At 48.4% G+C, this 14,107-nt stretch overlaps 1 protein-coding gene and 1 long non-coding RNA gene across 7 annotated transcripts in view; one reads left to right on the forward strand and one right to left on the reverse strand.

Annotated features, from left to right (window-relative positions):
- Positions 1–611, reverse strand: part of LOC142472041 (uncharacterized) — a 59,989-nt gene extending 59,378 nt beyond the window's left edge. The window contains exon 1 of the long non-coding RNA XR_012789574.1: positions 269–611. This is a non-coding gene — a long non-coding RNA (uncharacterized LOC142472041). The remainder of the gene's footprint in view (positions 1–268) is intronic.
- NUP214 (nucleoporin 214) overlaps positions 412–14,107 on the forward strand; it is a 40,269-nt gene continuing 26,573 nt past the window's right edge. For 2 of the 6 annotated variants that reach the window (XM_075578700.1, XM_075578696.1), the window contains exons 1-11: positions 412–629; positions 5,041–5,236; positions 5,348–5,502; positions 6,444–6,642; positions 6,950–7,020; positions 8,469–8,532; positions 8,637–8,740; positions 10,538–10,644; positions 11,460–11,526; positions 12,142–12,268; positions 13,078–13,239. In XM_075578700.1, the coding sequence (XP_075434815.1) occupies positions 588–629; positions 5,041–5,236; positions 5,348–5,502; positions 6,444–6,642; positions 6,950–7,020; positions 8,469–8,532; positions 8,637–8,740; positions 10,538–10,644; positions 11,460–11,526; positions 12,142–12,268; positions 13,078–13,239 (1,294 nt within the window). In that variant the 5' untranslated portion in view covers positions 412–587. The remainder of the gene's footprint in view (positions 630–5,040; positions 5,237–5,347; positions 5,503–6,443; positions 6,643–6,949; positions 7,021–8,468; positions 8,533–8,636; positions 8,741–10,537; positions 10,645–11,459; positions 11,527–12,141; positions 12,269–13,077; positions 13,240–14,107) is intronic. The other 4 variants (XM_075578698.1, XM_075578699.1, XM_075578697.1 and 1 more) reach the window with 3 other exon arrangements.

The following is a 14,107-nucleotide window of genomic DNA, read 5'->3' on the forward strand; positions in this document are numbered from 1 at the left end:
ATTTGCATGTCTTATACAGGTCTGCAACCCTGCCTTTCACCATTATCACCCAGCACACAGTGCTTCCACTGCAGCAAGGGATTCTGGGAAATGACATGCAAATGAGCACACAGACCTTTTGCTTCAAAACCATATAATATGGTCCCCTATAAGCTTATGTGTGCTGCATTTCACAGCTATATATACAGTATTCACCTTAAAACAGTAGTGAATAAATGTGTCCATGTGTGTATATGGAAGGGATATAACGAGTCGGGCATAGGCTTACCTCAATTTTAACAATTGAAAGCTTCCCTTGAGGCCTGCCTTGGTTACCCCGCTGTTGCTATGGTGTCAGACAAAGGCTTCCCTTAACAAAGATGTCCGTGCGTTCCAGCCTGTAGCTGCGGCGCCTCCTAGTGATGTCATAGCCGCGCGCCGGATATGTCTTGCGGTTTGCGCGCTGCGCCACGTTCCCGTGGTGGTGTCGTTGTTGTGGTGATTGAGGGGGCGGGAGTTTGACAGCCGGTGACAGAGGCCTAGTGACAGCGAACCATCCTTTCTATTCGGTCACATCGCGAGGATCCCCACTCCACCCCCGCGCAGAGATGGAGGAGGACACGGACCTGCCCGCGGAGAGAGAGACTAAGGTGACCGAGGGGGGAGGATGGAGGCGGCTCGGGGGGGCAGGCGGCTCAGGCTTCCGGGCCCCCCAACATTTCATGCTAGTGGGACTGCATCTGAAGTGGGTGATCCTGGTCCCAGTGTTAACCCTCCTTGTGACCTCTGGCATGGACACTAGATTGCAAGCTCTTTGGGTCTATTTAGCCAGGAGCCGGCTCTATAACCTCCTCCCTCTCCCTTATTTACCTGGCAGTGATTCCCCCCCTCCAGGTTATTAGGGCTCGGTGGTGGTTAGGCTAGTATCTTAGGGTTGAGCTGAATAAGGCCAGGTCCATGGTGCCTTCGCCACGTTCAAAGGCGTGCGCGGCCGTGACGTCACCCGCTTGAAGCGGGTGTGTTTTTTTGGCCATGGTACGCGCGCCGTCCGTGGGTGTGTCGGTGACGTCACGGAGCTAGTTTGCCCTCAGTGGGCGAACCGCTCACGTGACCTGTCTGTCGTGCTGGGAAATCAGTTTAACTGATTGCTCATTTAAATCCCCTTTCCGTGCGGATGCGCCTGCATGCCGCATGGATGCGAACACTGCATTAAGGCAGTCTGTTCGCTCGGTCTGCAGTACCATGACCCCAGTCTAAGTCTTTTTTCCTTTGTCTGGCTGCATGTTAAAAGAGACTGAACAGGTGCTTTATTCACCTGGGTATCTTGCCTTATGCTGCCAGCAAAATTCTGCACGCACTGTCAGCGCTATATAGGAAAATAGAAAAAAAACCTCTGTGTGCGTTATGGCGCCTCTGCATTGCACAGTTGGTTCTACATGAGGACATTTATCTGCCACCTAATATGACTTGGTGAATGAGTTGGGTTTGCTGCATTGAATCTCAACCACCCATCTGCGTTGCCCCTTTGGCGGACAGCCTTTGGCGCAGCCAAAGGGTGTGAGCCGTTTGCTGCCATTTGGTGCTGTTAAGCCATTTGGTGATGTTAAAGCTGCTCTGTTTCAATCTGAAACTCACAAGCCCTTTATCCCTTGTACCCAATTTTCCAACTCTGTCCATGAAATGTCTGTGAATTGACTGTATAACCCCTGTTCTTTTAATGTAACCATGTATTTTTATACCTCTGTGCCCAGGACATACGTGAAAACGAGAGGTAACTCTCAATGCATTACTTCCCGGTAAAACAGTGTTATAAATACATGCAGACACAGTTACATGTTCCATCTTCCCTGCATCTCTAATGAGAAACTGCACTATACAAGGAGCTTTGTGACTAATTCAGATGAGTTGTCAACATGCAAATACCTTTTTTTTTAATTAGTTGATTTCACGTTTACGATCCCAAGTTTATATTTTGTAATAAAAAATACGACACATGTTGTCTCACTTCTATCTTATACGATATGGAAGCATATGAGTGGTTACTATATCTTAGCTACCAAGGGCCCAAATAGTCTAATTCCGGCCCTTATATCACATGAAATGCTAAACAAATCAATATTGTATCCTAATCTTGCAATATAATGTAGCTTAGTCTTTACTATACAATGTAATACATGAAGAGCAGGTATTTGATACCGAGAAGGTGAATATGCACCATGTTGATGTATTTATATCTAGATATTACATATGGATTTCCCTCCCTACTGTGCAATGGAAAGAGAATGCTTGTTTGTATGTTGGCTAGAGTTGTACTGCCACTCGCACCCTGCAGAGTTAACTGCATTGGAGTGTTAATCTGTATAGCTGATCGCTTTGGCACTCAGTCATGTATTTTTTAGTGGTTCATTACAAATAATGTAAGTGCTCGAGGTATGACAACTATGCAGACATTGCATGTCGGGTATTGTTTTTATATTTACAGCAAAAAGTACTTTCATTTTGGCATTGACAAACTTGTAAATCAGCTTTGAGTCATAGCGTTTACTCTTGAAGGTGACTTGCACATTTCTGTATTTGTTTTTTTTAAACATATTTATTTGCGGTATGAATCAATGTGGTGGCAGAATTCCAAGTTTCAAAGTAGTTCAACAATTATTTTTGTTTCTAAACTAAACCTAAAAAATAGTTGACTTGTTAAAATGTGAGAAAATAGGTTTCAAAGCGCTAATAGACACGTCAATAAAAAAAATTAATGGTGCACATGCACCGTGAAAATAATCACATCTAATTGGTAAATATAGTGTGGTGGAATTAAATTACAAATACATAACTCGAGGAACTGGCGCTGCTCGTTCAGGAGGGATTTTCCCAAATCCCTCACAGCGCAATGGGAATGGACGGCAGAGCGCAAACAGAATCCTCGAACGATCTAAAAACGAAAGATGCAATAGTGTAACGCATGGGGAACTGGTGGATGTATCGCACTCCCACTCTGGCAGATGAAATCAAGCGTGTAGAATAATGGACAGGAGCAAAGAAGCGTTCTTGCAGAAGCTGATGTGTCTGCAAGATCCAGTGGCGGAAGGCATTAAAGAGAACCGAAAAGCCACAACGTGTAATACATTTTATATTAAAAATAGCGTCCCTCCTTTGGATATGTTCCGGCTATTCAAGTGACGCTAGCGTTGCTCCTTTTGGACCTGTTATGAACTTGTTTTGGCTATTAAAGGACAGGAGGTGACGCTGTGTGTTCCCCCACTGCGTGCGGTGTTAGACGGCAACCTGGAAGTGATGTCACGGCCACACTGGTGGTGGTCGAAAACCGGAACCAGTTTGTGGTCTAAATGGACTTGTCAAACACAGCTTTGTGAGTGCAAATGTCTCATTGTTTTTCCTTTTATTTTTAATATAAAATGTATTACACAATGTGGCTTTTCGTTTTTTTTCTAAGGCAGAGTCCATACAGCCTTCACCTGCGCGGAGGCGTGCGTGCCTGGGACATGACCCGCATGAAGCGGGTGTGTTTTTCGGACACGCTAGACGCGCCGTCTAGGGGCGTGTCAGTGGCGTCACGGAGCTGGTTCGCCCACGATGGGCGAACCTCTCACGTGACCTGCCCGTCACGCCGAGCAATCTGTTTCAACTGATTCCTCGCGCATCGCGCGCCCCCTCCTGCCCTCACCCGTGTGGTCTACGGGCGAGATCAATGCCTTAAAGCAATGTGATCGCGCCGCGCGCGGTCTGTGGAAGCATGGACTCCGCCTAATGCCTTCCGCCACCGGATCTTGCAGATACATCTGATTCTGCAAGAACGCTTCTTTACCTGTCCATTATTCTCCATGCTTTTATTTAATCTGCCGTAGTGAGTGTGTGATACATCCATATCTGTGTCAGTCACTTTGCTTTATTGCGCTATTGTTTCTGTTTTTGATATCCCTGTTGAGGATTCTGTTTGCGCTCTGACATACAATGCCATTATTTGGCAATATGAAACAAATCTAGCAGGGAGCAGACTTTCCCAGGGAGTCGCCCACCAACAAAAACCTTTCCCTCGTTTTTGCCCGGACGCTATATTGAAAAACTAATATTTTGCTGGTATTTTACACTATCGCTGTTGGGCCACTCAATTACTTTTTTCCTTTGGCGCAATGGAGAGAGATGTTTGTACAGTAATCAGGTGATGCCATTCCCAATACACGAACTTTCCAAACGTCTCTGGCTTTTACATGATGGTAATGGGTGCTTGGAAGGGCTGTAGTATGATTTTGATCTCTTCTAACTCTACTTCATGTAAATCCGGATTATGTTTCACATTTGAGGTTCTAGGTAACACAGGGGCACTGCTGGTGTGTGTGTGTGTGTGTGGTGGGCAGGCTCTACCACCAGAGGGGCCAACTCCAGTCCTCAAGGGCCACCAACAAACCAGGTTTTAAGGATATCCCAGCTTCAGCACAGGTGGCTCAATCAGTCCATGCTTCAGCACATGTGGCTCACCTGTGCTTAATCGGGATTTCCTTAAAACCTGACCTGTTGGTGGCCCTTGAGGACTGGAGTTGACCACCCCTGCACTAAGGTAATGTGAGGCAACACTTTTTTCATGGAAAAGAGGTGGTGGATTTGTGGACTAGCCGCCCAGCAGAGGTGGCAGAGACTAATACAGTAAGGGAATGAAAAATGATTGAGAGACACCAGGATAACATAAATATGAAAGAGAGCCCAGGGATCAAATGGGGTCTGAGGTTTTACACCATCTGGGAAAATGGGCAGATTAGGTGCGCCAAGGGGTTCTCATCTGCCGTCTCATTCTGTTTCTAATAGCAGTGCTCTCATTTGCATGTCACTACCCAGAATCCCTGGCTGCAGTGGAAGCTTTGTGGCTAAGAGATAATGGGGAAAGGCAGGGCTGCAGCCCTGTCTGAGATGGGAATGTGCTCACAAGGGGGATTTTTTGCTAATTGAAGCAGAAATGTTACCCAAATGGGTACAATTTCTTTGAATGCCACCACAGCAATGTTTTGGGTAACGGCACTAATTTCTTGACTATTTTTGCTCGATTTGCAGGACTTTCATTTCCGGCAGCTGAAAAAGATCCGACTCTTTGACCATCCCCAAGATCTTCCCAGAGAGCGCTCCAACCTCTTGGCAATATCCAACAAGTACGGTCTACTCTTTGCCGGAGGGCCGCCGGGGCTGAAGATTTATCACACCAAGAATGTTCTTATTCCAAACCAGTCCGGGGAAGATCCAAACAAGATAGGTAATTAACATCCCGACCCACCCGGGTTGTACGTGCACACCCGGCCCGCTCTCCCGTAACGCTCTGTGTAAACAGGCGCGCACGAGCATTAAACAAATCTTTCCACCTTAGCAGCTGTTGGCGTCCCAAGTACAGTGGTGCCAATGAAATTTCCCGTGCATCACGTGGCGCTGAGCTCGGACAACCTGACGCTGTCCGTGTGCATGACATCCGGAGACTACGGCACCTTTATCTCATTCTACGATGTTCGGACGCTGGTAAATGAGGTACATCTAGTTCGGTCTCGCACTTCTGATTTATTTTACCGAGAAAGATACATTGAGATTTGTTTGTGTGTCCCCCCCCCCCCCCTTGTTCTATGACCTCGTAGAATACTTATAGCGTCAGATATTGTTTTGACCATAATCCGTGGCAGGAACTTGAATGGTATTGTGAGAACCGTTCTTAAAGTCCGGTACGGAAAAGCGCGCAGCAGCATTTTTGATAAGCTTTTGGACCTTTATGAATGGTTCTGGGAGTGTGCACCCATATCTGCGCTTCCTGGTACTTTCTGTGGTGGTGGAATGAACACTGCCCACTGCCCACTGCCCACCCTCCACAGCATTGTGCTTTTAGTAGTAAGTTCTGTGCTCTAGCAAAATGTAATATGCCCTTTTCTCCCACGGGGGCCTCTGACTTTTTGCAAACGGTCCGCCAACAGACATTATGGTGGAGGAAGGGGGGGTAGTTATGGGCCTGGGGAGGAAGAAGGAAGTAGGGGCCTGTGGGTATAGGTAAGGGCATGGGGGGCACAGTGAGACAAAATGAGCAGGGGGGAATAGACTAACTCCCTGCTGCCTTGGAGGATTGAAGGGGCTCACAGAGGTGCCTGTCAGAGGGGGCCCCCCCTTCCACCGGCCTCCAGCAGGCCCCCTCTGATGGGCACCTCTATGAAAAATCCTCCAGCAGGCACCCTCTTCTCTGACAGGCACCTCTGCATCTGGCACTACATTAGAGAAGCTGGCAGGGGTCTCACCGGGCTCGGGACAGGAGTCCCGGCATCCTCCCCCTGTTGGTGGCCCTGAGTAATAAGCAATGCATTACAGGCCCCTCCACTCTGAGCATGAGATTAACGGGAGAAGGATACCAGCAAATGTTGTGCAGTGATTAAACGAGATTGTGTGTGTGTGTGTATATTAATATCCGGTGTGTTTCTTTTCTTCCGTAGTCTAAGCCGCAGAAGCATGCTTTTGCTTACTACAAGTTGGCAAAAGAAGCGAGCTGCACAGTAAGTGATCTCAAATGGAACCCTGCAATACCCACAATGGTGGCTTCCTGCCTGAGCGATGGCAGCATATCCGTCCTACAGGTCACAGACACAGTCAGTCTATTTGCCAACCTCCCCGCCACCTTGGGTGTGACGTCAGGTGGGTAACATGTCTCGCCGGTGTTTCTGAGTAGCGCACTGTGTGTCTTCTGTACCTTGAGCGGGTTCCGGATAATTTCCTGCTTCTCTGGTGCCCAGAGCTGAAGATGTTGAATGTTTTACTATTCGTCTTTACAGCATGAAAGTGGGAATAATACTTCATGGGAAAAACAGACGAGTGGTTGCACAATTCCCTGCTAAGCCGTGGGGCTAGTCTTCTGTGGAAGGGGGAACATCATTTTAGGAAATGTGCTTTGTAGAAAGAAAAAAGACATGGACACGGGTAACCTTTGGTATTATTTTCATAGTCTGCTGGAGCCCCAAAGGGAAGCAGCTGGCGGTGGGGAAGCAGAATGGCACAGTCGTCCAGTACCTCCCGGTAAGTTACATGGGCACATTGTGGTTTCACAGTTCTGTCCCTTCCAACACTCTGTGCTTTCTGAATATCTCTGGTTTTTGCAAATTAAAGCTGCAGTTCAAGCTGCCATTTAAAAAAAAATAAAAAAATATATATATATATATATTTTTCCCATTCAATATGTGCATCAATACAATCTGTACACTGACAAGTGATTAACTAAGCTGCAGATCAATCTGTTCTCCTGTAATCGATCGCTTGCTCCGGGTTATTTAATTCAGTCCGTGCACAGCATTCTTGGCAATGTAGTTCCTGGAATATGATTGACTGGGCAAGTACTAGATACAATTGGTGCGCTGCTAGAGAGAGGGCGGGGCTCAAGAGAGCCTATCAGAAGGAGAGGGGCTGTCTCTTTGGAAATGGTTCCTACATTAGAGACATTAATACATTTTTTAAAAACTCATTTTCTCCTGGTACAGAACTGAGTAACACACATGTAGGATATCGCTTGAACTGCTGCTTTAAACCATATATTTTTAATCCGATGAGTAAAAATCACCTCTTTGCAAACACTATTTGAACATATCGTACTTTACCATTCTATTACACGCATTGTCGGGAATTCCCCTTGAAGTATTAAAATGGAAATTCGATTATTATTTTATTTTTAAACCCCGGATTGAAGCCGGGGGTCTCTGGAGCTGAACCCCATTCATTTAAACTCCGGACCCCCCCTGTTTCCAGAGATACTCATCTCTGTAGCCGGTGCCGATCCACTTCCATGGATCATGTAACGGCCGCTTTTCAAAGCTCCCGCACCCTGCGGGCCAATGGGAGGCTGTGACATCATCCGATTCGGCTTCCTGCTGGCCCATGTGACGCGGGAGCTTTAAACGTTAAAGCCTAGTTGACTCAGCCGGAGCGGCTACCAGCACCTACTATGGAGGCAGGTATCTCCAGAAGCAGGGGGCCCCTGTAGCTGAAATGAATGGGTTTCGGCTCTGGCGACCCCCCTGCTTCGAACCTATGTAAAAAATGAAGAATAAATGTTGAAGAAAAAGTATTTGTATTATTGTATTGCTCCTTTAATCCAGACCGCACACTTATTTTGTAAGTTGTGACAAAGACGTGAGAACTGTACAAAGAGTCAAAACAGCACCGATCCCTTCTCTCTCTCTATATATGAACTGGGTAATTTGTGGCCCCTGATGTACATCAGCGTTTCAGTAATGCAGGTCATGTAATCGAGTGGCCGAACCTGTAGTGTATGACTGAGCTTTGCAGCTCGCCATCCAGACTCATGTCATGTACTTGATGGGATGAAGCCATTAGAGCATGGACGTAGTGGGGACATTGCCGCTATGAACTGTAAAGACTTGCCCCGCGCCGGACGCGCCGCTGGAAGGGCGGATACACGCGCGTCACGTCTGTAGAGCTTCCGTTGAAATGTAAGTCTTCTCTTATTTCAGAACCTGCAGGAGAAAAAAGTCATCCCTTGTCCCTCCTTCTATGACTCTGAGAACCCAGTGAAAGGTACGAGGGGCCCTGCTATTTTCTACCCGTAGGTGTATGGGATGCATGCAACGCTCTGCGGGAAGACCGCTCACTAAAGATCATGTATGCTGGTTCTTTTCCAGTGCTGGACGTGCTGTGGGTCAGTACGTATGTCTTTGCCGTGGTATATGCAGCTGCTGATGGGTCTCTGGAAACCCCGCCCCAGCTCGTGGTCGTCCTGCTCCCGGTATGTGCTTATTCCCCAATAGTCCTTTTAACTTCTCTTTTGACCGTCGCCTCTCTGTTAGAAAGTGGGAACACTGCACGGTTTAAATGCCTTGTTTGAGTTTATTATATATGCTTTAAAGCAGGGGTGGCCTACTCCCAGTCCTCAAGGGCCACCAACAGGTCACTTTAAGGATATCCCTGCTTCAGCACAGGTGGCTCAGACGAAGACTGAGCCACTGATTGAACCACCTATGTTAAAGCAGGGATATCCTGAAAACCTGACCTGTTGGTGACCGTTGGTCACCCCCTGCTCTAGTCCACAGTGGTTCCCAACTCTAGTCCTCAAGGACCGTTAACAGTTCAGGTTTTAATACTATCCTCTCATTAGATTGTAAGCTCTTCGGAGCAGGGAGTCCTTTTCCTAAATGTCACTTTTATGTCTGAAGCCCTTCTCCCCTTTGTGTGTAGTTTATATTATTTGTTATTTAGAGAGAACATTGAGGTATACGACCCCCTCAATAAACCAGTGCTGCAGGGCATTAATCCACCTGAATAAATGTTTGCTTATTAGTCCGGATGCACAGAGGAGGATTAAAACCCACCCAGAACCCATCCGTAAGTCCCGCTGCTATATGACCATAACACCTGGGGAGGCTCCGACATTGAAATAATGAATGAAATTACTCACTGATACCTTCAGAGTTCGTCCGGTTTTTTCCTTTCTTTCTCTTAATCTTTGCGTGCTCCAGGCTGCGTAGAGGTATAAACAAGGTATCCTCACCGGGGAGGAAAAAACACAGCGGGCACGGCCCCGCAGCAAACTGGCAAAGGCTGGACTGTGCTAGAAAAAAACTTTATTGTAGCATGGAAGTTTAAAAAGAGAGAAGGGCTGGCACTTCCATGCTACAATAAAGTTTTTTTTCTAGCACAGTCCAGCCTTTGCCAATTTGGGTTGTGTGTATTACTGCTGTGACGTGCTATTTACATTAATGGTGCTATATAAATAAAGACCTGCAGGCCCCCTGTGCTAATGTATGTATCACTTTGGCTGAAGCATCGGTGCTCTCGCAGGGGGCAGAGGTAAAACCTGCCCTGTTGGTGATCCTTGAGGTCTGGCGTTGGGGGATCTAGCATTTAAAGCAGGAATGAATGGTAAACTGTCTCTAGCAGCAGCGATATATATTTATACAATGCACACACGGAGGCCAGAATGATTACACAGCTCAGCACCACATGGTTTATTTATTATACGCCATAACAGCCCCGATCGGCACCATTGCAGTTTCGTAAGGAAACCCCTTTTATGTGTGTACCGCTGTTTCCCAAATTGCAGTTTAGTGACCGCTGCCTTTAGACCAGCGGTGGCCAACTGTAGTCCTCAAGGGCCAATAGCGGGTCAGGTTCTCAGGATATCCCTGCGTCAGCACAGGTGCCTGTCATAGACTGCACCGCCTGTGCTGAAGCAGGGATATCCTGAAAACCTGACTTGTAGGTGGGTCTTGAGGACTGGAGTTGCCCGCCCCTGCTTTAAAGCTTAACGCACGTACACACTTCCACGTCCCTCCGCACATACAGAAACCTGCTCCAGCGAGATCAGCCAATAAGCCTTGTAACGGTGGGCTCGTGAGAAATAGTATTAGCCGGCGGCCTTTGTAAATTCATTCCAGCGTGTAAGAGTAACGCATTCACCTGCTGTCCGATTTGCTTTACATTGTGACGGGCCTGTAATGTGTCTCCTTTGGAACTCTGATAGGGGGAAAGTTTGACATTTGGATTAAACCAGACCGATTTTTCTTTACCTCCCCCCCCCCCCCAGAAAAAGGAGGATAAACGGGGCGAGCGCTTCCTGAACTTCACGGAGACGTGTTACAGCAGCTGCAGTGAGAGGCAGCATCATTACTTCATGAATCACATTGAGGACTGGTACGTAGCACATGGAGGGGCCGTGCCGCCCCTCTGAGAGCAGATCGCCTGGCGCAGGTCCACATAAGGAATTTACTACCAACCACATTGCCCTTTTTGGGACCCTCCTGATTCCCGAGGGATCTGTTTATTAAAATGTGAGAGAACCAGCTGAAAGGGATCAGCATCTCCCCCCCCCCCATCCCCCACACTCCCTCTTCCCCCACTCTACCTCTTCCCCCCCACTCTCCCTCTTCCCCCCCACTCTCCCTCTTCCCCTGCACTCTCCCTCTTCCCCCCCCCACTCTCCCTCTTCCCACCCCCCCACTCTCCCTCTTCCCCCCCCCACTCTCCCTCTTCCCCCCCCCCCCCACTCTCCCTCTTCCCCCCCCCCACTCTCCCTCTTCCCCCCCCCCCACTCTCCCTCTTCCCCCCCCCACTCTCCCTCTTCCCCCCCCCCCACCCCCACTCTCCCTCTTCCCCCCACCCCCCCCTCTCCCCCTTGCAATTATTTCATCATTGCCCTTCATGAATTCAGGTGTCTCACACACACACACACACACACACACACACACACACACACACACACACATGCTGCAATGTGTATAGACTGATCTCTTATCATTTTACTATTGAGAGCTCTAGAGTCATTGATGATCAAATCCTGTGATAACTTGGTATATTACTTATGGGATTCTTGGAAACCCAAATGTCCCAGCCTCATTCCTCCCTCCTCCGCCTGTGGGGATGGTACCTTAAGGATATAGGTTTCTGTCGCCCCCGTTTAACCTGCAGCCTGAATGTATTGTAAGCTGAGCTTCTGTTCCTTCTCCTAGGGAAATACTCCTTGGGGCTTCTGCAGCCTCCATAGAAGTCAGTGTGATTGCCAAGCCGCTGGATCAGGCAAGTCCGCTGCTGTGTTTTCCTAAAATGTTTGGGGCACCTCTGCGTTAGTGTAGTTGACTCCAACCAATTAGGCAAATGACGGAGACATGATTTCGATGTTTTGTTTGTACCTGCATTTTCCAGTACTACATATCTGAGGGAGCGGCAAACTACAGTCCTCAAGAACCACCAACAGGCCAGGTTTCCAGGATATCCCTGCGTCCGCACAGGTGGCTCAGAATGACTGAGCCACCTGTGCTGAAGCAGGGATATCCCTGGCCTGTTGGTGGCCCTTGCGGACTGGCGTTGGCCGCTCCCTGAGATATCTAATCCATTTTGGAGAAAAGGGATGTTATTAGCTGCTGGGTTTATTAAAAATGTTTCCACCTAGTAATATTCTCCGGTCAAGCAGCTGCATTTCCTGCAACCTGCACAGTTGTAGATATTTAAACACTAGTCTAAATCTGAGACTGCCCGATCGAGCCTCTCGCTTGGTTTGAAGGCCATTAGACTCCCGGTACACACCTCTACGACCTAAAAGTGGGCAGCCCCTTACAGATCCTCCCAGTTATTCACTGCTATCAAATACCCGGAGGGGGACACACGCAGATTAAATAATGATCTTTATTACAGGTCAACTGGGAGCTGTGGTTGCTGGAAGACGCCAGCCGGGCCGAGCTGCCCGTGACGGATAATAGCGACGATACGCTTCCTATGGGAGTAGTGGTGGATTACAGCAGCCAGCTGGAAATATTCATCAGTACGGCCGCTCTTATTCCAAACATCTGGGGGGGGGGGGGGGGCGCTGTATGATACAGATCAGGTGTAACAGGCTGAGACAGGAACATGTAGGCTGCGTGTCAGGCATTCGTTTTAATGGTTCTCTTGCAGGGAGTAGGTTATCTGCTGTACCGGAGGAAGCGTGTAACCATTTGAATGGCAGGTTGTTGCAGTGGCTAAGGGGTTAAATAGCCATGTACACACTGGGTATTCCATCTGTCATATGTGGCATGCTTCCTATTGGGGGGGAAAGGGGCAACTGTGAATGGGAAATCCCTTTGCTAGTGCAGGTGTGGCCAACTCCAGTTTTCAGGATATCCCTGCTTCAGCACAGGTGGCTCAGTCTTGCCACTTGTGCTGAAGCCACCCCTGCTGTAACACATCTAGTGGCAGCAAGGCAGTTACATAACCTGTGCTGGTCCAGGTGATCACATACTTTTTACATGTTGCATCGCTGGGCCGGTCACAAAATTGGTCTGCTGTGGGGTGCAGGTTTTAGAGCAATTGCCGGAAATTCATATTTCAGAACACAAATATTTGGGCCTGTCTCTTTCAGCAGCCGGGGAGGGAGGTACAGCATAGGGATTGCAACAATCACACTATTTTTGTGCGATGTGACACTAGAATCCTACACACACACACACACACACACACACAGCCGCATTCTACAACATATCAAGGAAACGAGCTGCTTCACTCCCTGTAATGTATAATGGTTTAGAGACGCATTGTGACCCGTGGAATGAGTATCCAGGAGACATGGGTGTTGTGTGTTTCGTCTCTCTGCAGGCGAGGAGAAGATCCTTCCCCCAGCTCCGGTGCTCCTGATGCTCTCCACAGACGGCGTTTTGTGTCCTTTCCACATGATCAATTTGAACCCGAGTGCCAAATCCCTGAGCGTAGCCCTGGAGCAGCTGCCCGTGGAAGGCGAGAGGCAAATGAAGACCGTCGGTACGGGTAGCTGTGTCTTCATCCCACGTCCACATCCCATTACCCAACCGCGCTTGGTAGTCTTGCCAAGCAGCGTCACGCCAAAGCAGATCGTATCTGCAGTCCGGACGATCCGTGGGGAATCGCGTCCACGTGTCGCGCTAAAGGCATTTTAGTGGGCCAGGCCCCGCAGTGCGCCAGAGAGGAAGGGGTAGGGTTTTAGGTTCCAACGTCATCGATTCCCGGCGTCTTTCTATTGCGTTGTAGAAAGTTGATTTTGCTCAAAATGGGAACTCCTACAAGTGGAGGATTCTTTGATGGTAACCCATCTCCTGCAGTTTTATTCCCGGTGTGTCAGGAGAAGACACATGCAAGAATATAACCCCGGCCTCCTCTTTGGATCACAGCGACTTGCCGTGTTATTGCTGAAGCTTTTGTTGCTTTTATCGGGTTCCTCCTGTTGGATGTTCTACTTTGGGGACTTAAGGGCAATCTCTGCTAAGTGGCACAACGCCTTGTCATGTCGGGATCCTCATCTCTGCAGCATTATCCTTTTTGAGAGAGTGGGGTGATCACGAGGAACCCAAGGGGGGGGGGGCTTGAGTTAAGAGTGGGTGGTCTAGTTACTTGAATTCAATTTGTCATATTGGTTGTGTTGGGGTTTACTAGTTACTTTAACCCAGGGCGGCCAAGTCCAGTCCTCAAGGGCCACCAACAGCTCAGGTTTTAATGATATCCCTGCTTCAGCGCAGGTGGCTCAGTCTTTGACTGAATCTCCCGCCCCCATTTTGCGCACCCCTGCTTTATCCATTAGCATTGCAGACCCCGGTAGTACTGCTTGGGTTGGATAATGGTTTCCGCGCCGTCGGATCTCACTTTTGGTATCTTT

The sequence above is a fragment of the Ascaphus truei genome, chromosome 21, assembly GCF_040206685.1.
Source record: "Ascaphus truei isolate aAscTru1 chromosome 21, aAscTru1.hap1, whole genome shotgun sequence".
NCBI lineage: Eukaryota > Metazoa > Chordata > Amphibia > Anura > Ascaphidae > Ascaphus > Ascaphus truei.